At 42.4% G+C, this 25683-nt stretch overlaps 1 protein-coding gene across 6 annotated transcripts in view; it reads right to left on the bottom strand.

Moving 5' to 3' along the window:
- Positions 1 to 1851: 1851 nt before the first annotated feature.
- Positions 1852 to 25683, bottom strand: part of CPLX1 (complexin 1) — a 78161-nt gene continuing 54329 nt past the window's right edge. For 5 of the 6 annotated variants that reach the window (XM_065656751.1, XM_065656752.1, XM_065656750.1 and 2 more), the window contains 2 exons: positions 6520 to 6713; positions 1852 to 3065 (listed from right to left, as the gene is read on the bottom strand). In XM_065656751.1, the coding sequence (XP_065512823.1) occupies positions 2942 to 3065; positions 6520 to 6713 (318 nt within the window). In that variant the 3' untranslated portion in view covers positions 1852 to 2941. Of the gene's footprint in view, positions 6714 to 25683 lie in introns of all 6 variants that reach the window. The other variant, XM_065656755.1, reaches the window with a different exon arrangement.

The raw sequence follows: 25683 nt of genomic DNA, 5'->3' as shown, positions 1-25683 counted from the left end.
TTTTTCTTGAAGAGAAGAGGGTAGGTGGAGAGAAAGAATTAAAAGTCTGGGTAAGATTTTTTAACTGGGACTATTGATGCTTGCCACAAACCTCATAGGATATCAATACATGGGACAGCATTGTGCCAGGATTGTCCAGTAGCCTTTATTCAAGTCTCATTTTCAAGACAACTTTTTGAGGCCTAGATCATGGGGAGCAGAATGAAGCCCTAATAATCCAAGGAGAAATGGTTAGTGACCAACTACACCGCTTAGACACAGACAAGTCTATGGGGCCAGATGGAATACACCCAGGGGTACTGAGGGAGCAGGTGGAGGTGCTCACCAAGGCACTTTCAATTATCAGCAGTCCTGACTAACCGAGGAAGTCTTAGTTGACTAGAGGTTAGCAAATGTGACATCCATCTACAAGCAGGGATGGAAAGGGGGTCTGGGGAAATACAGACCTGTCAGTCTGACCTCAGTGCCAGGGAAGATTATGGAGCAGACTATCTTGAGTGTTACCATGCACCAGCTACAGGACAACCAAGCAATGAGACCCAGTCAGAATGGGTTTATGAAAGGCAGGTCCTGCTTGACCTACCTGACTTCCTTCTATGACAAGATGACCCACTTAGTGGATGAAGGAAACACCGCGGACATTGTCTACCTAGAATTTACTAAAGCCTTTGACACTCCTTTCCATAGAATTCTCCTGGAGAAACTGGTTGCTCATGGCTTGGACAAGCATACTCCTCACTGGATAAAAAACTGGATGGCTGAGCCAAAAGATTTGTGGTCAATGGAGTCAAATCCAGTTTGCAGCTGGTCATGAGTGGTGTTCCCAAGGGCTCAGTATTGGGACCAGTTCTCTTGAATATATTTACTAATGATATGGATGAGGAAATCAAATGCACCCTCAGTCAGTTTGCAGATGACAGCAAGTTGGGTGGGAGTGTTGGTCTGTTTGAGGCTGGGAAGGCTCTACAGAGGGATCTGGACAGGCTGGATCAATGGGCTGAGGCCGACTGTATGAGGTTGAACAAGGCCAAGTGCTGGTTTCTGCAGCTGGGTCACAACAACTCCATGCAATGCTACAAATCTGGGGAAGAGTGGCTGGATAGACAGCTGACTGAATATGAGCCAGCAGTGTGCCCAGGTGGACAAAAAAGGCCAATGGAATGTGCATCCTGGCATGTGTCAGAAATAGTGTGGCCAGCAGGACTAGGGAAGTGATCATTCCCCTGTCTTCAGCACTGATGAGGCTGCACCTCAAACACTGTGTTCAGGTTTGGGCCCCTCACTACAAGAATGATATTGAGGTGCTGGAGAGAGTTCAGAGAAAGGAAACAAAATTGGTGAAGGGTCTGGAGCACAAGTCCTGTGAAGAGCAGCTGAGAAAAGGAGGCTGAGGGGAGACCTTGTTGCTGTCTACAGTTACCTGAAAGGAGCTTGTAGGAAGGCGGGTCTTGGTCTCTTCTCACAAGTAGCAAGTGATAGGATAAGAGTAAATGGCCTCAAGTTGTGCCATGGGAGGTTTAGATTGGATATTCAGAAAAAATTCTTCACAGAAATAGTTGTCACACATTGGAACAGGCTTCCCAGGGAAGTGGTTGAGTCACGATCCCTGGAGGTGCTTCAAAGACATGCAGATGAGATTCTTAGGGATGTGGTTTAAAGGTATACTTGGCAGTGGTGGGTTAATGGTTGGAGTCGATGATCTTAAAAGTCTTTTCCAATCAAAAGTACCCCATGATTCTGTGATTTCCAAGTATGGTCTGGTAGGAATTTCAAAGGAAAGCATTGCAAAAAATGTATGAAATCACTTTTTTATTGGCTGTGATTCCATTTTAAAAGAACATCATACCATTTACCCATATCATGCAGGAAAAATTAGCAGGCAAATAACAAATGAAATTCCTGTACACAAAGTCTCTACTTTAAACCATCTAGTTGCTTGCAGACTACTGCATGCTCCTGAAACAAAGCTGGGGAGCTTTTCTACTAGAAAATGCATGGCTAAGTTGAGTTTTCTTCTGTGCGTGTGAGAGAAAAAGAGAGAAAACAGCAATTTTTTTAATGGCAGTACTGAAACATTTTACTGAGTACATGAAGAAACACTTATCCTGTTAAGATATATTCAGAGCAGGTACAGGCAGCTTTCAGGTACATAAGACATTACATTGAGGTCTCAAAAGCTAATTTCTAACAATGCTTATGCTAGTACAGTAAGCTTGCCAAAAAGATGTATTCAGCGTAATTGGTATGGTCTTTCTTGACAAAGGAGAGGGGTTTGGAAGGGATCTAAGTCAACATATGACACCAGAAACACAGAGGAACTCCAAAACGATTTAGCTCATGATCTTATACTTTGTTTTATTTATTTTAAACACAAGAGTAGCATTCATAATTAATATTGCAGTCTGATTTCATATGGCTTTCTCTAAATATAAATGTGAGTTCACAAAGTCAGTGGCAAACTAAATTATTTGCCCTCCAAATGTGGAGGTCCTTTGACATTTTTTTTTTACTAACCAGTAAGGTCTTGGAGCTGTGAAGGAAAATGACTGCAGTATCTAGCCACCAACATTTCTGTGTAAATAAAAACTATTTAAAACCAAAACCAAACCAAACCAAAATCCACACAAAAAGCCAACCAACCAGCCAGCCAACCAACCACCACCACCAACATGAAGACCTCATTCACCTGAGATTGAACAGATCAGTGATGCAAATAAAACAATGTCATGGAAAGACAAAGAGTGATTCAGAATCCAAACAATGAACCATGCTTCTCTTTGGTCTTGAGTCTTCCGGGAGGAAAGTATCTGAGAAAATGCTTCTCACATTCATACACGAGCGAAAGGTGTCTGTGTTCCATGTTGCCAGTTCAGAATGGGAAGGGAAATGGACAGCAGGGTGGGAAGAGTGCCTCCTCTCAAGTCTGTTCAGCATGGCTTAGTCACTTCAGGGACAGTGGAGTGACTTGAGGAGAGGTCCAGAACTCATGCAAGGTGCCAAAAGTTATGTGAGGCAAAACCAAGCAAAACCTGTCCAGTACCTGTGGTAGATCTTCTGTCATGTTCCTTTATTGAAAGAAAAGGAAAATTAAAATGGGAACTACCAGTACACACCTGGCTGAACTCTCTGCTGTCCATGGAGGACGGGCTGTTGTGAGTGTGGAGAGCTGAGATACAGAAGTGATAATATGGCTGGCCTGGGAAGCTCCCACATTGAAAAAGACTCAGCAAACATTATTTAATAAACCACCTTCCTTTTCCCTCCTGCTCTGTGAGCCTGGCAATGAGGCCTAACAAACTCAGCACAGAGTTCTCATGGCCCTCTTCAGGGTTTGTATTCAGATGTTCACTGAGCTCAGGAGCTCAGCTCACAAAAGAAGTATTTTTAATGCTCTGAGCCCAGAGATAAGCACTACCTGTTTACAAAATTTGAGCACAGACCACACAAGATCCTGACTTGGACCATTCATTCAATAGCACAGCTGATGAATCACAGTTAGAAAAAATAGCAAACATTCTTTTCTTCTCTCTCTTCTCCCTTTCTTCTCTTTTTTCCTCATCTTTCACACATATGTGTACACACACACATATCAAGCTGCCAGGGAGACTTGTGAGAATAAACAATCGCCAGTATCAATGCAAGGAGGAAACCAGGCAGAAAATTACAATTCTGTGTCAGGAGTATTCAGCTGGATGAGGAAGTGAATATATGATGGGGGGTAGGGAAAGGTCAATAAGCAAGTGGTAGTGAAAGGCCAAGGCAAAGCAGAATAAGCTCAAAGTTTTTGTTTATTTGTTTGCAGAGGTCTTCAGCACAAGACCAGGGAAATATGAATTGATGTGTTCCTTTTAACAGGGGCACATTTCTGCTGGTTCCGCGTATGTATTAGAGGATGCAGGCCACAGAGATTAGCCAGAGCATTTCAAACATATTGATGTCAGTGTGTCAGTGTGATCTGGGCTAGATTTCTCTACCAATGAGGGGCTGAAGCAAAGAGCCAGCCTCTGCCTTTTAGCTTTCAGGGTCGTTGGATTTAGTTTCCTGTGTGGCAGAGCATCATAAACAATCACTTCCTTTGCAACAGAATTTTCAATTCTTTGAGGTTTACTTAAATAGGCTCAAATTACTAGTTACTGAATTTCATGGGACGAATAGGACACCCTTTTAAAAAAATGGTAAATTGCTCAACACTGCTATGCTATACCCAAGCATTGATTCGGAGATAAAGAATGCTCTGGGTCATTAAAGTCTTAGGGGTAGACACTCATCTTGCTTTAAATGAAAGTTAGGGCAAAAAACTACTGACATTATCTGAAAGGGTAAAACCTGCCTTCTTCTTCCTTTGGGAAGCCCTTGGCAGCTTGTACTTGAATGAACATGTCTTGTTTGTAAATGCAGCTTGAAATCAGCTGCATCTTTATCAGCCGATTCTGCCTTGTAGATCAGCCAAATTTCCTCTGCTTCCACCTTTGATTTGGTAGAATCTTATAGTTGAAGTTATTTGTGAAGGAGCAAGAACTATCATGCCTGAATAAGAATTGGATGAGGAGGGCAAAATAAATAAATTTCTTCTCTTTCATAATATTTTTCCCTGTTACGAGAGATACTGCTAAAAGGCACAGTGTTCACAAGCTCACTGCCTTAACCATGGTGCAGATTTCTTCTGCTTACCTGAGAATATGATAAATGTCTTTTAAAATTTCTTATTCAGGAAAATACTGAGATATTTGTCTAAACTCAGTTCCACTGAACAAGTGCATCAAAGAAGTTCCATTGAAATAAAATGCTTAATTCAGGTACATAATGAAGTGTCTGAGATTGCTTTCCTTTTTGTTGTCAGTAGAAAGTGTGTTTTTGCTTCCAAATCTCTTCCTTGTACTTAGGAAACTTTTGTTGTTCCCGTGGCAGGGACAAGCAATGCTAGTTTTGCCAGACAAACTCTGATTCTCGTAGAAAATTGTGAGACTGAGAGGGCATGACACTCCCACAACCGTAACTACAGAGACATAGCCAAATGCAAAATCTCCAGGATCAGCTCTTCAGATGACAAGCCAGATACCTGATCATGAGAGTCTGTGTTCAACATATGTCTATATATGTAAGCCTGTGTATGTACTAGTAAGTATGTACTAGAATTTGGCTTACTTTATGCAGCTACTCAATACCTACAGTGTTGTATTGAGAAGCCCTCTGTACCTCTGTCTGTGAAAAGCAACAAAGATAGTGGTGAGAGAGAGATTTCCTCCCACTTTGCTAGCATCAAGGGATGACACACACAGTTATAATATTAATTAGCTCCAGCACAGCACTAGAGAAGCATCCTCACTTTATGCCTTTTTAGAAGGCAAAGACTGAAACCTACATTTTACAGCTGGAGAAGCTGTGTGGTGCAGAAAAATAAGTGACCTCCACAATGCAATGTAGTAATTTAGCATAATATAGAGCAGGCATACTCAGGATTTCTGGATCTCCAGGGCCATGGCTAACATTCAGGCCACCACGCTCTCCCACATACTGCAGGAAGGGGTAGGCAGGGCACAGCCACAACAATACACTTGGAACCAAAGGTCTATTCTGCAAGCACTGCTGGGAACGGAGCAGTTGAAAATAGCACTGGGCAGAAAGAGGAAGGCTAGCTAATCAGAGCAGCCTATGTACTTGGTCATTGGCTTCAAAAGGGTTGGGGAGGTCCTCTACCAGAGCATCATGCACTGTCCTGTTGTTTCAGTTCTCTATATGGCAACTGCCTGACCAAACCTGCTCTTTCAAGTTAAGCATATGGCTAATTACCAAAGTAACAAGACTCTTGCTTAGATTCTGAGGCATCTAACTTCTACCAGGATATGAGGGCAGATGACTCACTTCTTCCACGGTTCTGAGTGATGTCAGCTATATAAGTCATGCATGATTTACCTTCCAAACGATCTTTTATTTATGCCAGTGATGGGATTAAAACAGAAAATTCTGCTTCAGTCAGAGAACTGAGATACCCCTTTGAAGGGCAGATGTGCTTGTCAAAAAATGGCTAGTGTGAGCCAATCAACAAGAACATTAATAATAATGACCAATAATTATTATCAATAAAAATAAAAATAGAATTAAACAAAATTAAGGAGGCCACTGTCCACACTTAGTAAACACTCCTTTCTGCTTTGGATGGAAATGCACATGAGGTTGTTCCTTCTCTATGCTTAATGTACAGATGCCTTATTTAACACACATAGTACTATGGCTTATAATAAAAGTTGTGTAGTCTGCAGCTTTTTAATCTTTACATCCATTCAGAGGCATCTGCTGGATGTGACTATATACAAAAAGGAATGGATAAATCTTGGGGTGTAGGGAAGGGAAAAAGGCAGTAGAGAAAGGGAATGGGAAGCAAAGGGACTCCTAGTGAGTAGTAGAAGGCAGAGGTGGGAAGGGCTGTGTGATGGATGGCAAGATTGTAAATCCCCATTGGGCAAAAGAGAAATCCTTTGCAGTACTGTTTATGCCCATCTAACAGTCTGTAGTTATTACTTCTTGAATATGTCCTGCAGGGGCCCTGGTAGGTATTTGATGACTGTGTCTAGAATGCTTGCTTCTTCCTCCTCCTCCTCATCACCACAGCCAGGAGGAATCGCCTTCTTTGGGCGCGTCAGACTCCCTTCAGCATTAGCTTCCAGTGTGGCCTGGGCCTCTGCTTCCTTTTCTTCTTTCTTCTTTATCCCATACTGCAAGGAGAGAGATAACACATTGTCAGTCACCCACTGAACAGGATGACTGATGAAGCCAGCCATCACACACAGTAGCTCATATTCTGCTGTATGAACATCACTGTTAATTTCTGCAACTCTCCCATACATACAGCCTAGTGGATGGACAGCTCTCACAAGACAAGATGGTCAGATGATCAGATCACTCAGAAACATGCATGGGAGAGAATTGAGTCTATAGAGCTGTGGGCCTAGCAAAGATAGTACAAGCTCTGCGTTAGTAAAGTTTCAGTCTGCTATTCCACTGGTGTTGATCCTTGTCTTTTCTGTCAACAAGACTGATGCTCAAGTTCATCATCTTCAATGATTTTGACATTCTATCTGCAGCATTTTATAGTATAGGTTTATGGATGTGGCAAAATTTCAGGAAAAAATATTTGTCAACATAAGAAAGTAAACAAGACAGGGCAGACAGGCAGGCTGCAGTGAAAATGACAGTTTTAAATATTCTCATATGGCAGACATCCTACACAATCCCACCTCTGTTCTCTAAGTATAAGCAGAACACATCTTAGTGAAAACAAACTTTCAGGAGACACTCTGTATTTGCACGCTAAACTCTGCACTTCTGGGGCTAAAGCTGACTCACAGTCTGAAGAGAAATCTCCTTAAGCCTGCAAGAAGAATAGATACCTGAAATTTGCTACTCCCATTAAGAATTAAAGGCATGCCACTAAGACTTTACATAAGTAACCAGAATCTCATTTTATGATTTTATATTCAAAATGCTAGATTTAATAGAGGACTAAAGATAGAATAGAATCATAGAATGTCCTCAGTTGGAAGGGACCCACAATGATGATCGAGTCCAACTCCTGTCCCTGCATAGGACAACCCCACAGTTCACACCATATGTCTGAGGGCATTGTCCAGTCTCGTCTTGAATACTGTCAGGCTTGGGGCCATGACTACCTCTCTGGCAAGCCTTTTCCAGTGCTCCACCACCCTCTGGGTGAAAAACCTTTTCCTAACATCTAACCTAAACCTCCCCTGGCACACCTTACTGCCATTGTCTCAGGTCCTATCATTGGTCGCCAGAGAGAAGAGATCCACACCAGCCCCTTCTCCTCACCTTGTGAGAAAGCTGTAGACCAGGATGCAGGGGAGTTGGACTAGATGACCTCTGAAGGTCCCTTCCAAACCAAACTACTCTATGATTCTATGACGTCTCCCTGCAGTCTCCTACAGGCTGAGCAAACGAAGTGACTTCAGCCTCTCCTTATATGGCTTCCCCTGTAAAACCTTCAACAACTTTGTGGCCCTCCTCTGGACACTCCCCAGTAGCTTTATATCCTTTTTATACTGTTGTGCCCACAACTGCAGTACTTTGTGCCATACTCTGCACCAGTGCAGAGTAGAGTGGGACAATCTCCTCTCCTCACTGGCTGGCAATGCAGTGCTTGATGCAACCTAGGACACAGTTGGCCCTCTTGGCTGCCAGGGCACACTGTTGGCTCATGTTCAACTTGCTGTCAACCAGAACCCCCAGATCTCTCTCTGTGGGGCTGCTCTCCACCCTCTCATTCCCCAGGCTGTGTGTACAGCCAGGCTTGCAGTGTCCCAGGTGCAAAATCCAGCTCTTACCCTTGTTAAACTTAATACTGTTGACGATTGCCCAGTTCTTTGTCTTTCTGCCCTCAAGAGTGTCGACAGCTTCTCCCAGCTTTGTGTCATTAGCAAACTTACTTAGTATTTCATCAAGTCCTGCATCCAAGTCATTTATGAAGGTATTAAAGAGTACTGGCCCTAAGATGGATCCCTGCAGAACTCCGCTAGTGACTGGTCGCAAGCCCAATGTAACCCCATTAACTATAGCCCTTTGAGCCCACATGGTTGAGTGAATTCAACTAGGGAAAGAAGTGCTATAATATCTCAGCTCCTACAGTGACTAGGACTTTCTTTCCAACTTCTAGTTTGGAGTCATGTTAAAGGAAAATAGTTTCTTTACCACCAACTTTCGTCACTCCTTGGCCTTCATATCTTCACTAACTCTCAGGTTTTGGTGTTATTTCCGTAAGAGTTAGCACAGAAATTTTGGAGATTATGGTGATACACAATTTTTAAAAAATCGACTCAAACTGTCACATGCAAATCTACAGCAACAAGGACACCTGCAAGCTACCCTCCTTATCACAGAATCGTAGATTGGTTTGGGTTGGAAGAGACCTCTGAAGATCACCTAGTCCAACCCCCCTGCAATGAGCAGGGACATCTTCACCTAAATCAGGTCACTCAGAGACCTGCTCTGTTTATTCAGACTATTTCTACTTTTTCTGACAAAAAATGGAGGTTAAACTTTCTTAGTTTTGTGATCATCAATGCAATCTCAGGAGGTCTCCCATTTCTTGAGCCCAGCTGTTCTTCAAAGAAACTAGCTCCACATTGCAAGGATGCTTCTGCTTCTCAGGCTCACAACTCCTAGGCTGGCAGGAACATTCATTTGACATCAGTCATTTCCTCTTCTAACCAGCTACCTTTATGGCTGCTCACACCTGCCTGTTCCTGCCCTATCAGCTCCTAAACCACCAGTGACCTCACAAGCACCCACATGATTACTTATAATCATTTCAGTTCAGCTACATTAGGGAGGTACTTGACCTTTGTGAGGAAGAGGAAGGGCATTCAGGTTTGCTGTAGCAGCTATCAGCTTCAAAATTATTGCTCTGTAAAAGCCATTTCTTTACTTATGCCTAAACTTTAATTAAAGTACCAAATGGAATTAAGATTGCTCTCAGTACATCAGAACCATAAAATAACTAACCTAAGCCCATACAAAGGCCAGCAAAACAATTTCAATGAAAAAAACTTCAAAAAGAAAACTAGATATGATTTCAAAAACATCGAAGAATTGTGTTGGTACAATGTGCTCGGTATTTTCTAGTATCAATAGTATGGTACTGCTGAACAGACAGGAAAGAGATGCTCTTTTCAAGATTTTCTGTTTACGTTTTTTTCCATTAAGAACAGATTAAATTGTTCACCAGTAAAGAAAAAAAATCACAGAATCACAGAATGTTTGGGGTTGGAAATGACCTCTGGAGATCATCTAGTCCAATCCAACTGCAGGTACACCTAGAGGAGATCGCACAGGAATGTGTCCAGGCGGGTCTTGAATGTCTCCAGAGAAGGAGACTCCACAACCTCTCTGGGCAGCCTGTTCCAGTGCTCTGTCACCCTCAAAGTAAAGAAGTTTCTCTTCATATTCAAATGGAACCTCCTATGTTTCAATCCATGCCTGTTGCCCCTCATTCTGTTTCCCCCTAGTATATATGTAAAACTCAAATACAAATTTAACATGGACAAAAGTATTCTCCTCTTTGAGAAAGATGACATTGCATCAAAAGCAATTTTTATAAGAAAGGATCAGTTCTGAGAATTCAGTGTTATCATTTAAACTTTTGTAATGCTTTACATGAATCAAAATGTAATGCTATGATGTTTCATATGTAAATACAATGGCATTTTTCAAATTTGAAATTGTTTCATAGGAAATCAAATTACACAGAGGAAAGTCTTGATATGAGCAAAATTTTTAAAAAGCATTTTAGTGTCTTCACATGAAATCTTTTAGGTGAAGTCAACAAATACTTAAAAACCCCCAACCATCTAAACAAACAAACAAACAAAACCCAACTAAAAATAATGACACTTTGGTGCTCTGGCTTTCCCGAGTATGGAAAATATTACATTATCTTAAAAAAAATTGAAGGATGAGAATGATTTCATTTTATTTTAATGTCCAACCCCACAAAAATTTAATATCAGAGGCTGTGTTTTTATCACTATCTGCTTGGCCTTCACTTATGCCACCATGTAGTTAATAATGTAGAATTAAGAACCTAACCCAGCAAGATACTGAAATATTTTAAGTATATAAACCACCTTGCCACTCCTAAAGTCATTACTATGCTGTCACATGAGGACTGTTTTCACTGGGTCATATGTTGGTAAAATACTGCCGGGACGGAGTTCTCAGTCATCAGGTGGAAAGAGTAGGAAAAAGGAAAAAAGTATCATGGCCCTTGCTTTACCTCACATTCACTGACTGCATGTCAGGAAAAGAGGAGACTAGCAGTGCTGCCATCAACTTCCTCCCCAAATCTTTCCTTCCCTGTCTCTTCTGCTTTCCACAGGAAGCCAAATGAGTGCATGAACTAGAAACATGCTGGAAACTCTATCTAACTCTAATGGCAGTAAGTGTGTCAAGGAATAGCGGGACTGTTGAACCAAGGTGGAAGTACAGCTAAAATGTCAACCCACCACAAATAAAGTTACCATTTCTTATGACAAGCTAACTACTGCTTACTAAAAATGAGCATATCAAATATCTAGACCACAGAATAAATAAAGCAATAACATCACAGTTAGGACACTTGCAGAAGTAACTGCTTTGTCTGGGTCAGTTGTGGAACCAACTCTCCAGGAAGACAGCTGCAATCGAGGTGCAAGTGAGTGGTTATCTTTGGATCAGATTTGGAACTGAATCCTTCAGAACAAATGACTTATCTGGACAACCTAAGGAAATACAGAAGGGAGTTTTGTGAGGGATATAAAGACAACTCAAAGACTGCATGGTGGAACCAGCCAAAGATTATCAGTGCAGAGGATCCTGGAGTCTGAAAATAAACTGCTGCCAAGCTGAACATCTTTCCCATTGACATGCCAGGTAGGATGCCCCTGGGACTCCCATACTCTGGATAGGGATTCAAAAGACCTACAGTGTGGTCTTGCTGACCATAGCTGCTTGGGTTAAACGTAACACAATAACCATAACATTACACTACTAATATTTACCATGATTGTATACTGCTAAGATAATTATAGTTACTTGATAAAATTACTTTAGCTACTCACATAATTGTATCTGCTATTGCCATTGTTGAACTATCATATTTTACAGTCTCTATAAATTATTCAATATCACTATGTATATACTTCGTATAGTCACAGCTTCTTTCATCACCGGATATTTACACTGCACGTTTATTTCATCCTAATACCTGGATAAGCAGGGAATGAGGCCTGCTGTGGTACTACATACCTGTCATGCAGCCCAGATTGCACCCTGGGGTGCTGATCAACAGCTGGCTGAACATGAGCCAGCAGTGTGCCCAGGTGGACAGAAAGGCCAACAGCATCCTGGCTTGTATCAGAAACAGTGTAGCCAGCAGGACTGGGGAAGTGATCACCCCTCTGTACTCACACTGGTGAGGCCCCACCCTGAATACTGTGTTCAGTTTCAGGCCTCTTGCTACAAGAAAGACATTGAGGTGCTGGAGCGAGTTCAGAGGAGGACAATGAAGGGTGTGCAGCACCAGTCTTATAAGGAGTGGCTGAAGGAACTGGGGCTGTTTAGCCTGGAGAAAAAGAGGCTGAGAGGAGCCTTTATAGCTCTACCTGAAAGGAGATGGTAGCATGGAGGGTGTTGGTCTCTTCTCTCAAGTAGCAAGTGATAGGACAAGAGGAAATGGCCTCAAGTTGTGCCACAGGAGGTTTAGATTAGATATTGGGAAAAATTTCTTCCAGGAAAGGGTTGTGCAACACTGGAAGAGGCTGCCCAGGGAAGTGGTTGAGTCACCATCCCCAGAAGTGTTTAAAAGAAGCATAGATGAAGTTCTTAGCGACATGGTTTAGTGACAGTGTTAGGTTAGCTATTGAACTCGATGATCTTGAGGGTGTCTTCCAAACAAAATGATTCTATGATTCTGAACAAAGGCATGTTTCAGTCCTTGTAGCAGAGAAAGAAATCGTGTTCTCTTGGCTAGCTTGACGTGTTCACAAGTCTATCTAACACAAGGTTCACCTGACTTAGGGTGTGCATGTGAAGCCCACAGCAGCCAGTGGGGTGAAAGTAATATTGTGATGTCTTGCTAATATAAACCCATACATGACTGGATAGCAGGAATTTTGTAATGGTACATCTGAAGGTATGCACACAGGAGCCCCGCAACAACAGCTGTGCACCACCCATGGTGCTAGGAATTGTTCATGGCTGGTTGTTTTCACTGTGGACAAATGGCTACATTGCTCTTCTTTCACTCAGGAAACACCTCTTCCTCCCAAGGTGCTCTGAGAGTCTGAAATTGGTCTTCAGCCTGCATCCCAAGAAATAATACTGAATGCCAACTAATAATGAGTTTTAATTTCTGGCAAAGGGTGGCATATGAATGATACTGGTTACAATTCTCAGGAAATTTTTCTCCTCAGTGGTTTTGTATAGCTGCAGGTGGTATTGAACCTGTGTCTGAACAGATGTGTCCATGTCTGGAATTACTATTTTATTTACCAGCTGAGCTTTTAAAAGCCACCAAAAGATTTCAATGCTTGTTCCTTATATTGCTTCATATACAAACTAGGGGAGACCTTGTCTCTTCTTACACAGACCTGTCTACTATATTTCATTCATATTCCAATACACAATACAATAAAAAAGGAACCAAATTGTCAGTCAGACTTGGAAGTATATGGTTAAACAAGACATTGAGAGGGCAGCTTGCCCACCCTTCCACCTCAAGGGATAACTTGACCTGAAACAGTCTTTCTCTTAGAGACCTCAAGAGCTCCCACTTGCTCTGAAACTTAACTGCCCTTTACAGGTCTAACCTGCTTCTTTCCAAAATGCTTTTTTAAAATAAAAAAATCTGAAAAACTGGAAAGACACAGCCACTGCAAAAATATTTATCTTTCATCTGTCCTTTTGGGCTTCATCTATTACGTATGTCAAGTTGTTTTTTTTCTCTTCCGTTACCAAAGAGAACACCAGCCCAATTAAGACCTTCCCAGCATTACCTCATGGAACCTTCTCCAGGACTATATGTAGGATTAAAACAAATTGAGGTAGAGTTTAGCACTGACCTTTAGATCTTCCTCTGGTGGGAGTGCTTCTGTGTGTTTATGTGACAATGGAAACAGCATATTTTCCTTCCCCTATGTCTATTCCCTCGAAGCCCCTGAGTTAGGGATGTTGCAGAATGAGAGAAGGGTTTTCCCACAGGAGATAACAGTACTGAAACCCAGAGCCCTGCGTACTCTATCCTCAGCACACAGGGCCTGCTTTGGTGAGTATCGGGCCCAGCAATGTGTACCAGCTCTTCTTCCACCCCAACATTAGGGACCTCTTGATTTCACTTGTGTGTGAACTTTGGCTCTTTTTGGTTGGTTGGTTGGTTTTGTTGGTCTCCTGTCTTTCTTATCAGTTCATTTATCCCTAGATTGACATCCAAGGAGTTGCTATGGAGAGAGGGAGAGGATTAGTCCCCAAGAAAACTTCCGAGGAAGCCTTTTAATACATTTGAAAGTATGACATTATCTTTGTCCCTCAGTTTATTCATTGTAGTCTAAGCTCTGCCATGCACTGTTAGAAGTAACCAAACTGCCTGAGGAAGCTTAGCCATGTTGACCCTGGATAATCTCTGTACTTTGTGAGGAGTAATAAACAAAGAATCATAGCCTGCTACATGGGGAACCTTGTAATTTGCAGCGGTGGTAGATACCAAAAATGGGAATCTGGAGAGGTCCCAGATGACTGGAAGCTGGCAAATGTTGTCCCAATCTACAAGAAAGGCAACAGGGATGACCCTGGCAACTGCAGGCCTGTCAGCCCCACTTCTATGGCTGGTAAAATCACAGAGAATATTGTTCTAGGAGTTACCAAAAAACATCTGAATGACAACGCAGTCATTGGTCCCAGCCAGCACAGGTTCATGAGGGGAAAGTCCTCCTTGAGCAACTTAATTTCTTTCTATGACAAGGTTACCCACCTAGCTGACCAAGGGAAGCCAGCTGATGTGATCTTTTTGGATTTCAGTAAAGCCTTTGATACTGTCTCTCACAGTATCCTCCTGGACAAGATGGCCAGCATACAGCTGGATAAACACACAATACAGTGGGTGAGCAGTTGGCTGATAGGCCAGGCTTAAAGGGTTAAAGTAAATGGGGTTATGTCGGGCTGGTAACCAGTCACTAGTGGGGTTCTGCGGGGATCCATCTTAGGGCCAGTACTCCTCAATGTCTTCACAAATTACTTAGATGCAGGACTTGAGGGAATACTAAGTAAGTTCGCTGATGACACAAAATTGGGAAGAGCTGTTTGACATTGTCAAGGGCAGAGAAGCCCTGCAGAGGGATCTAGACAAACTGGAGAACTGGGCAAGCACCAGCACATGAAGCTCAACAAAGGGAAGTGCCAGATTTCGCACCTGGGACATGGCAGCCCTGGCTGTATATACAGACTAGGGATGACATGCTGGAGAGCAGCTCTTCAGAGAGTGATCTGGGGGTTCTGGTCAACAGCAAGTTGAACATGAGCCAACAGTGTGTCCTGGCAGCGAAGAGGGCCACCCGTGTCCTGGGTTGCATCAAGCACAGCATTGCCAGCTGGGCCAAGGGGTTGATTGTCCCGCTCTGCTCTGCACTGGTGCGGCCTCACCTGGAGCACTGTGTGCAGTTCTGGGTGCCACAGGATAAAAAAGTTACTGGAGCATGTCCAGAAGAGGGCTGCAAAGTTGGTGAAGAGTTTGGAGAGGGAACCATATGAAGAGTGGCTAAAGTCACTTGGTTTGTTCAGTCTGGAGAAGAAAAGACTGAGGGGAGACCTCATCACGGTCTACAGCAGCGGTGTCAAACTGTAGAAATGTAGGAGTAGTTACATTTATACAGTCCTGAAATTACATTCGGACATTTGAAGGCAACCGTGAGGCTTATGTGGCCCCCTGTGAAAATGAGTTTTACACCCTTGGTCTACAGGTTTCTCACAAGGGGAGGAGGAAGGGTAGCTGCTGAGCTCTTCTCTCTGGTGACCAACAACAGAGCCTGAGGAAGTGGCAGGAAGATGTGCCAGGGGAGGTTTAGATTGGACATTAGGAAAAGTTTCTTTACCCAGAGTGTAGTGGACCACTGGAAAAGGCTCCCTAGGGAGGCAGTCATGGCCTCAAGCCTGGCAGTATTCAAGAAGAGACTGGACAACACCCTCAGACACATGGTGTGAACTGTGGGTTTGTCACATACAGGGACAGGAGTTGGCCTCGATGATCCTTGTGGGTCCCTTCCAACTCAGAACATTCCATGATTCTATGATTCTATGAAAGGTTAAGAGAGACAGAGAGGGCTGCATGTCTCAGTCCCTGCCATTCCTTTGAGGAGGGGGGAGTGCTGTATCTGACCTTCCATCATATGCTGCTGCATAGCTCTGCTAACCATGACCCTGTCACCATATTAGTGCAAAAGGCTTGATTAATAATAGAAAATAACAAGACCATGTCTGGCAATTACAGTCATAAATTACATTGTTCAATTGTGTATAAGCCAAACAAGAGTGCAGCTTAAGAGAGAGGCAATAGACAGAGAGAAAGGAATGAGAGAGAAGTGGCCCACAGTTTTCAGCTTGCACTACACAGATCAGTTGCAGATGTGAAATTCAAAGGTCTTATCTAATCTTCATCTGCCTTTCCTCACCATCTTCTGGTGACAGTGGTGGAATCTGACAGCCACTTCCTTCTCCGTCATGGCAACATCGCTGCCTGAGAACCACACACCTATTCTCCATTCTGATTAGCTGCAGGACTGCAACACGTTCCTATGGGATTACCTGTTGGCCCCAGCATCCTGGACTAGTGTCACCCAAATACATAGATATGAAAGTTGCTTTTCTGCTGCCCCACAATGGATACGGTAAAAGGTAAAGCACTGCTCTCCTGAGCAGACCTGATCTGTACTAAACAAGCCTTGCTACTTTACTTTATTTGGAAGCAACATCGCATCTGTCCAATGCTTTATGTTTATGTAACTGTAAGTGAAAAACAGAGCTTCATCTGGTTCCTGGTTGTAGAGGACACTGAATTTGCTACAAACTCAGATCAAGAGGAATCTTTTTATTGGTCTCAATGGAGGTGGGACCAGACATATATGGTTAAAAGACAGAAATGGGAAACATGTTTTGGCTTGATCCACTATGGATGCTGACTCGATGCTGAAGCAAACTGGCCATTCTGCTTACTGCTCAACTGCCTGGACTATGTTAGGTTGTCCCAGTCAAAATGCTTCTTTCACCTTACTACATTCAGGTGATGTGAACAAATTCACTCCTCTTTGGGAAGAAAGACTCTACAAGAAAGAACAGGCATAGGTATCACAAGTCATGATTTTTTCAGAATACTCAGCAGAAAATGTTTTATTTTTCTCTGTGTTTGCAAATATTAATATGTTAATTTGCTTCCCCTTCTGTACACAGCATCCATATTAAAACAATGCCTTACTGCATAATGGTCAGCCTCAGTGAGAGCGAGTCAGGTTTAGAAAGTTTCAGGAGTGGAGGTAATTAAATTACTGCTGAATAACAAACACTTCCATCTTGTAATCAGAGCAGAAATCTCCAGAGTAAGCAGAGAATATCTGAGTCATGAAGAAGAGCACAGGATCAGAGGCTCCAAAATATTGATTTTTAGGTGCCTGGAGAGTTTGACTGAAATCATCACACTGACTCATGACCACACGGCCCAAGATAAGTACTGTGCATACTGTTCCCCTGTCCTTTGGAAGTTCTCTCCCCCAGAATCTGCCTTGTGGCTTCAATTAGGAAAATCTGGGTCAATTCTAATAATAGAATAATCAAAGCAGCTGAGACAGGGTAAGAAGAAAGAAAAGTTACATATTCCACACTAACAATTACAGTTTAATTGTTTACAGGTTAGAGTGAAAATTTTTGCTCTATGGTCACCAGGATGGAGTCAGGCTGCAGAAGGTTCCCATGAGAACAGAGGTATTTTCCAGTGATGCAGAGCAAGTGTGCTCCTAGCCCAAGTGGCATATGATTTCTTGTGTTTCCAATGTCTGCATTTAGTCTTTTATGATAAAAACTTCCCAGAAGCCAATGGCAGGGACCCTGGAAATGCACAAATGCAGTCACTTTTATAAGTTTAGAAAAATCTATGTTATGGCTATGTATCTGACAGCATAAATATATTATTAGGATATATCTGTATTTATGTGTGCAATTTGCAACATCAGAACATTGAGTATATGCTGCTCCTTCTCCTTCCTACCTCCTGCAATTTTTTTGTTTTGCCAAAAGAAAGCCTTCTTTTTAGTACAAGGCTGGTAAAATTAATTCCCCAGGTTACTGCAGTAATTTCAATTAGATATAGCCATTTAATTTTCATAGCGTCTGTTCACCATCTGTGAAAAGCTCTTTTTTCTTTTCATTATTTTATCTGCATTATTTTAAAAGCTCTAATCCAGTCAATGTAGGTCTGAGCTACAAGAAACTAATAGAAGTGCTCCAGTGGATGAGGAGTGGTTCACTGCAGGATGAGGAGTCAGCTTTGTCTTATGGTGCAAAGCACGGTGAAGATGCTGATAACTGCCAAAATAATTATTCTTTGTCCTCCCCAGGTGGATAAGGAACTCACTGACTGCTCACGAGACATAGAAATTATTATTACCCTGCATTGCTAGGTTTGTGCTTGCTAGGGTTCATAATTTTATTGCCTTATTGATCACAAGCACTTTGGCAGATTGGAGGTTGAAGTCAGCTGAAATTCAGAGGCTGAAACTTAAATCGTTCATTCATTTAAACTTCAGCTCTCAGCAGATAAACATGAACTCTCTGCATCTGATCTCTTTGCAAATCTCTAGGAAGCCACTTAGAGTAGATTTTTTAAAAAACAGTTTCTGAGTGACAGTTTTGTTTCTAGCATGTTCATTCATTTCTCTGTGCACATGTTAGCTTTTGTTACTATGAACTTTAGGTTGTCCTTGGCATTTTGCAGCATGCTAAAAAGTGGTCTTGAATATGAAGGAGTGTGTTACCAGCAAATAAAAGCGGCAGGCGACAAGAGCTCATCACAGCAGATCAAAAAGGAACTTCGAAAGCATTCTGGAAGTGATATCATTGTACATGGTTGAAAGTATGCTTCAGCTAAATTTATGCTCCCTACTGTAGTTCAGCACTGTGAGGGACAGTTGGATTCAATTGTACTCCGATATTAGATAGCAGGTTTGAGGGAAATGAAAAAAAATTAAACTCTATCTAAACAAAGATGTCCTGGTTTTGTTTAAAACAAGACCAGTTCTCTTTTAGTGAATTTTCCTTTCAGCTAAGTTCTTCTAAGTAACCGCACTTTTCTGAAGTTAGCTGAATGTTTTTCAGACACGGTTATCTCCAGAGGTGATAACGGTAGCAATGGCATGGAGAAGAGGCCCAGGTTTAGACTTATTGCTATGGTGGCCAAGGTTACTGATAAATTTTGCACATCCTGTAAGTGGGAGGGGCATATTTGCAAGGAAGTGCAGACAGAACAGGTGACCAAAATTGACCAACTAAGTATTCCATCCCATCCACATCATACACTGTATAAAAGTGGGAGATCATAAGGATCTCGCTCTCTTCGACCATGGCTGGCGCCTGAAGAGGACCCTGCCTGTTGTTCCTGCGATCTGAGGCCTGGTTCCAGACCCTGCATCCCTGAATCCAGTTCTGGTTTACCTCAGAGTCCAGCCCACGACTTCCGGGTGCCCACCCTGCAGCCTCTGGAGCAGCACCTGCTCCACTGCGCAGCACTGCACTACCCCAGGAAATTCAAGATTGGCTTTGTGTATTTTGTGTTATTCTCTGTTTACTAGTAGCATTAGTAAAGCATTTTTAAATGCCCAACTTGTAAGTTTCTCTCGCTTTTCCTCCTATTACCTTTCCTTAGCGGGGTGGAAGAGGGCTAACAGAGAGCATCTGCCATGGTTTGTTGTCACCCTGCAATAAATGGTGACAAGCCAACAGATCATAAAAATAGCTTAATTCTTATATGAGAAAAAAAACCCCAAAATACTAGAAGAGAGACAACTAACAGTCCCAGATATAACAGGAACACTCATATCACCACTGCTGAGAATCCTGGGGACTAACCTGGAAGGAAAATAATCCCCTAGACTGATATTTAGATATGCATCTGCATTTTTTCCTCTATTTTCTGTGTGACCTCTACAAGAGAGAATTAATTTCTTCTTGGTGGACAGAGAACTTAAGATTTACCCTTCCAAAGGAGCTGTAGTGAGACAGTCTTCTCTGAAACACAGTCATTGCTTGTAATGATGCTTCTATGCAATTCTTGTAAGGTTATTTTGTCCTCTGTAACTCCTCTGGATTGACAGGATTATTTCAACAGGACCTTAAGCTCCCCCAAACTTTTCACTAAGAGTTCTTTTTCCTTCAGTAATCTACACCAATGTTTTCAATGCTGACAGCACAAGACAACGTAATTCTGCAATATTAAGAGCTCAAGAAGGATAAGTTAGGTGATTATTCCTTTCTGTGAGACTATTTCATGTTTGTCATCAACTCCTCAGGGATTCTTCTGTGTGGAATAAATCCTGCCATACCCCATTGTGGCAAGGATCTAATTAGCACACCCACCCTGACAGTACACCTATGGAGACGAAAGCATTGCCACAAGCTCACAGCTGAGATTCAGTAAAAAGTAGAAGTAGTTAATTAATTAGTTTCAAATCTTTGACATACTCTTCCCTCTGAAGTACAAAAACTACTTCTCAATTGCATTAGCTGGCAACAGAGAGAACTCTGACATCAAAATTCTTTAAAAATGGGAGGAGCACTTCTGACACCCAGAAAGAGACAAGTAAGAAAGTATGAGTGTTTATTCACATGCTGTAGCCCTTCAGGGCCATGAAAAAAAAGAGTAAAACACTTATCTTTCTCCAGCCCTTTTTGATCCGGCACCCCAGCCTCTCCCCTTTGTAATTCAAGGTAGTTTTCTTGCTCCCTGAGAGGCTGTGCAAGTCACGTTTGTAGTGAACAAAAATTGTTAAGGGAGAATATCTTGTATATCTTAACAATCCAGCTGAATAACATTAGTGGTGTTACAGTGCTAAAGGTAACCACTGCAAGGTTGGGTTGGTTATTGTGTCTGTTTCAAAAAGCAGCAGCTCTAAGTATTCACTCATGGGATAAGTGACACCCAGTCATGCTCATGTTATCCTCCCCAAGCTAGGTCAATGAAGGCTGTCTCTCTTTTTTTGTATTGTCTGAGCTCTTTGGCATCATTAATGAGACTTCTGCTACGCTTGAGGGAGGGAGGGGTGAGAGAGAGACCTTACAATCACACTGAAATTGAGCCTTGGGTGATGCGAAGTGGCAGGGAGTGCTGGAAGGAAACACATCAGTAAGTAAGCCTGCATATACCTGTGACCACGCACATCAAAAGCACACTCAGCTGATCATGCTGTTCCATGCTCCCTACCACTTTTTAGTACCTTCCCATAATCTTCCATTCTTGAAATATCTGTGCATGCCTAACACAGCCATGAAACAGTGGGAATGCTATCACTTCCAAAATTTCTCTCTCTTCAGGCTTTAAAGGAAAATTTATTCTTCAAATGTAAAAAGAGTAATTAAAATAAAGGAACTGTGCAATGCTGTTGCAAGACAACTGCACTAGGAAGAGCCATAGCTTGTTGTGTGGGGTTCTTACCAAACTCCTTCAAAGCTGTGCTTACCTACTATTGAAGATTTGAACATTTTACTTCAGGTTTCTTTGTCAGAATTGTGTACAAACTTCTATGTGCACAACAGTGCAGGTCTTACCACGTTGTTTCTGAGTCATTACTGAGCAAATGTCAAGAAATTCTCCTAAAAAAGCGGAGTTATATTTTGCGTTAAAAGCTTGCAAGCTGTATGTGTGAGCTATGGGAATGGATTTCATGCTATTTGGTGTTACAGGAACAGACAAAGCAGCTTTAGTGGTCTCTCCGCACCTGAATTATTCCTGCCCTCAGTAAATACTCATTCCTCAACTCCATTGCACATCAGACTTGAGAGAAAATGATGAATTTTTTTATTTAGTTTTTGAACAAAAATTTCAAATTTCTTTCTAAACTACTTCAGGCCACTAGATGAAAGCAGTCCACATCAGTCAAATAAATCATTTATTTAAGCCTAAAGTATACCTTATTCATTTCTGGGCATTCTTACTAAAAGCAGACAATGAATTACAGACAACCTTTCATAGAGCTACTGTGGTTATGCTGGTGTTCTTATTCACACTCCTCTGTGGCTAAGACACTTACCAAGATATATGTTGTACAAAAAGGCAGTGAGGAGCTCTGAACTACCATCTCTCTTCATAATGCAAGTCCTGCTTGACAAACCTGATCTCCTCCTACTACAAGGTGACCTGTCAGTGGATGAGGGAAATGCTGGGGATGTTGTCTACCTAGAATTTAGTAAAGCTTTTGACACTCTTTCCTATAGTATTCTCCTGGAGAAACTGGCTGCTCATGGCTTGGATGAGCATACTATGGGTAAAAAACTGGCTGGATGGCCAGGCCCAATGACTTGTAGTGAACGGAGTCAAATCCAGTTGGCAGACAGTCATGACTAGTGTTTCCCAAGGGCTCAGTACTGGGGCCAGTTCTGTTTAATATCTTTATCAATGATCCAGATGAAGGGATCAAGTGCACTCTCATAAGTTTGCAGATGACACCAAGTTGGGTGGAGCCTTGATCTGCTGGAGGGTAGGAAGGCCATACAGAGGGATCTGGACAGGCTGGATTGATGGGCTGAGGCCAATTGCTTGATGTTCAACAAGGCCAAGTGTGAGGTCCTGCACTTGGGTCTCAACAACCCCAAGCAGTGCTACAGTCTTGGGGCAGATCGGCTGGAAAGCTGCTTGGTGGAAGAGAACCTGGGGGTGTTGGTCGACAGTCAGCTGAACATGAGCCAGCAGTGTGCCCAGGTGGACAAAAAGGCCAACAGCATCCTGGCTTGTATCAGAAATAGTATGGCCAGCAGGACTAGAGAAGTGATTGTTCCCCTGTACTCAGCATTGGTGAGGCCCCACCCCAAATACTGTGTTTGGTTTTGGGTCCCTCATTGCAAGGAATACATTGAGATACTGGAGAGAGTTCAGAGAAGGGCAATAAAGGTCGTGAAGTGTCTGGATGTGGCACAAGTCTTATGAGGAGCGGCTGAGGGATCTGGGGTTGTTTAGCCTGAAGAAAAGGAGCCTGAGGGGAGACCTCATCACTCTCTACGAATACCTGAAAGGAGGTTGTAGCTGAAAGGAAAAGGAGGGAACCCTGGAAAACCATATCCAATGGAAATGATGAAAGAGTAAATGTTTCCCCAGATACCCTGCTTCTCCTCCAGCAGCAGCCAGTCTGTCTTCCCCAAACTCTGACATGGTCAAAGAAAGGCCACAGTCCTCCTCCTGCATGAGCAAGAGGGCTGTCCTGGCTCCAAGCCCCAGACGGGGCACTTTGCACAAGAGTCTGGTACAATTAAGTCAGCTCTACTCATGAATGCCTCAAAGCTGGCCAGTGAGGAAGGGAAGAGAACTCCTGAGGCCTCTCTCAGACCCTCAAGAAGGTCATATGAATTGGCACTCACTAGGAATCGGAAATTCCTTTCTTTTCCCAAGTTAACCATAGGAACAAACACAGGGAACAAACACACACAGCAGGCAAAGGCTACACAAACACCACAAGCAAAGCATGCCCCAAAATGTATCGCCCTGTCCCATGCATGAACTGATACCTGGCCTTGTATCAGCCGTTCTTCTCTCAGGTATGTGGGATGACTAATTCTCCCTGACAGTCTTAAATCCCAGGCCGATGAAACTGAACGCAATGTCAGAACAGATGCAGACCTTCATGGTGAGGCCAGCACAAAGTCACATCTTGCTGTAAAGAAGCAGCAGCATTTCAAAGGCTGAGCCTGGCTCTGATTACTTTTAACAGAAAAGAACAACGCATCTGTTAGCTGAGCCATGAAGGCATTCTCAAGCTGGAGTAACTCTACCAGTCTCATTAAGTCCTACTGAGTTATCTGATTGTTCAAGACTCAGGTAACAAACTAACAATATAAGAGACATAACGTGGCTAATGCCTGGTTTTAAGCAGCAATGGCAGCTCTTTGGCTGCAGCAAAAAGTGAACAGACCTTTAAATCTGGTTTTGTGACCTTCAGAGTCCTTGGATTAGCTTTAGATAAAAAAGAACCAACAAATTTACAAGCCCTCCCACTTGCATCTGATTTGCAATCTAAAGGGAAAAAAGAAAAGAAAAAAGTTATATTTAAAAAATTATGTAGCTGTACTTATTACAGGCAATGGTACTGATCAAATTACTCTCACACCACTATGTGGATTTTGAGGCTGACACAAGCAGCATGACCCAGGACTAAACTGTCTGATGAGATGAATCAAAAGATCTGGAGAGGATGTGTTGAAAAAAATCTCAGAGCTCCTTCAGTCACTTAGCCAAATTTCAGACCATTCTGACTAAGGGCTTTTTCCACTGAGGAAAGAATATTTTATCCCCATAGCAGCAGAGAAGCAAATAAACTATTCTGACTCTCAGTGCAAAAGGATGCATTCATGCCTTTGTTGGGATTTAGCCAAGAAATGATTCCATTTGGTTTTGGCTCTACTGGCTACGGAAATTCCGAGTGGAAGGGTATGGGCATAGCAGCCACTTCTAGAAACCAGTAGCAATGGGAATGCAGGTCATACAGGCTCTGGGAGGGTCTTCAATTCTTAGTCCTAAACTTCTGTCATGGACTGCTGCCTGTGGAGGTGCCCACGTTTTTGGGAGTATAAGGAACCCCATATACACAAGGATCAGGCTATCCCTAGGCCTTCAGCTCAGGAGATTGATTCCCTACTCAATCACTGCATGATTTTGGGCAAGCTGCTCCAGTTCTCCACCCATGAGTCTCTACTTGTAAATGCTAAGTAAAAATAATAATAAAATTATTAATTCAACTATATAATTAACACACAATAATGTAATATATTATACTTTCTATGTTATACAATGAATATATAATATATATAATATCTATAATTACGTTAAATAACAATAATTTTTAAATTACATTTTGAAGAGCTCTTGGGAAAAAGCCCTTCATTTGTGCACTTTGGTCTTGCTGGCTGATGTGAACAAGAAACATCATTTGGCCACACAATCACAAAGCAGCATCACAAAACCAGAAACATAGCTATCTGGTATTTCATAGGTGAATGCATACTATTGCCTTTAAGTTTCTCAGAGGGAGTCTGAGCCTGAAGAGAAAAGACCTGCCATTATTTTCTTCATATAGGTTCTTACCTCCAATTGTATGGACTTGAGCAGTTCCTGTTCTGAAGAGCTGGCATGAATGACCCCAGCCAAAACTCAGGTAGACAGTTGTGCCTCCTCTGCTAGAGAAGTAGGCTAAGACAAGTCTGCAGCTTTTGCAAAAACTCTGGTTCCAGCATGCATGTGGCTTTCCTTCCTTCTTCATGTAGTGGATTTTACCTGTCAGTGTAGGGATCACTGTGAATGCTACTACCCAATAAGCTACAACTCAATAGCCTCTTTACGCAGGTGTTAATGATTGCTGGTCCCCTGAAGAACAGCAGATGCCTCATGGACTTCCTCAAGCTGTGGACTAGACATGGTGAAGGGTGAATGCAGACTGCCACAGAAACTGGAATGAAGTAAGGTTTTGTCCATTATGTCCCTTTGCATTCATCTTCCTCTATATGCAAAGAAAAAATAATCTTTCTGATTAAAGAAAATCTATTCAAACTCTTCATTTACACTTTTCTCTATGTACACATGCACACAAACTTGGTAATATAACAATGGCTGTATATACTGTTTCCCTATTGTAATGATGTTCTGCAGAAATAAAGCAGTGCTTCATAGGTCACATATTCTTACTCTGCAATACAGTAGACAGGCCATCTTGGCTCCAAAAAGACCCCAGAAAACTCATAAAACAGCAGTTCAACCAGGAAATAAAAAGGCACAAGGAAAAGAGAGGGAGGATGTACTGCATGACCAGACAGTAAATTACAAATGCCTTCATACCTTTCTTGTCCTCTGGCTGGTAACATAAATAAATAACTGATGGGATGAGGGACAGCTGTACCGAAGAG

This window comes from Caloenas nicobarica, chromosome Z, assembly GCF_036013445.1.
Source record: "Caloenas nicobarica isolate bCalNic1 chromosome Z, bCalNic1.hap1, whole genome shotgun sequence".
Classification (NCBI taxonomy): Eukaryota; Metazoa; Chordata; class Aves; order Columbiformes; family Columbidae; genus Caloenas; species Caloenas nicobarica.
Note: the sequence above shows the minus strand (reverse complement) of the source record. Positions and strands in the feature narration are given on the sequence as shown.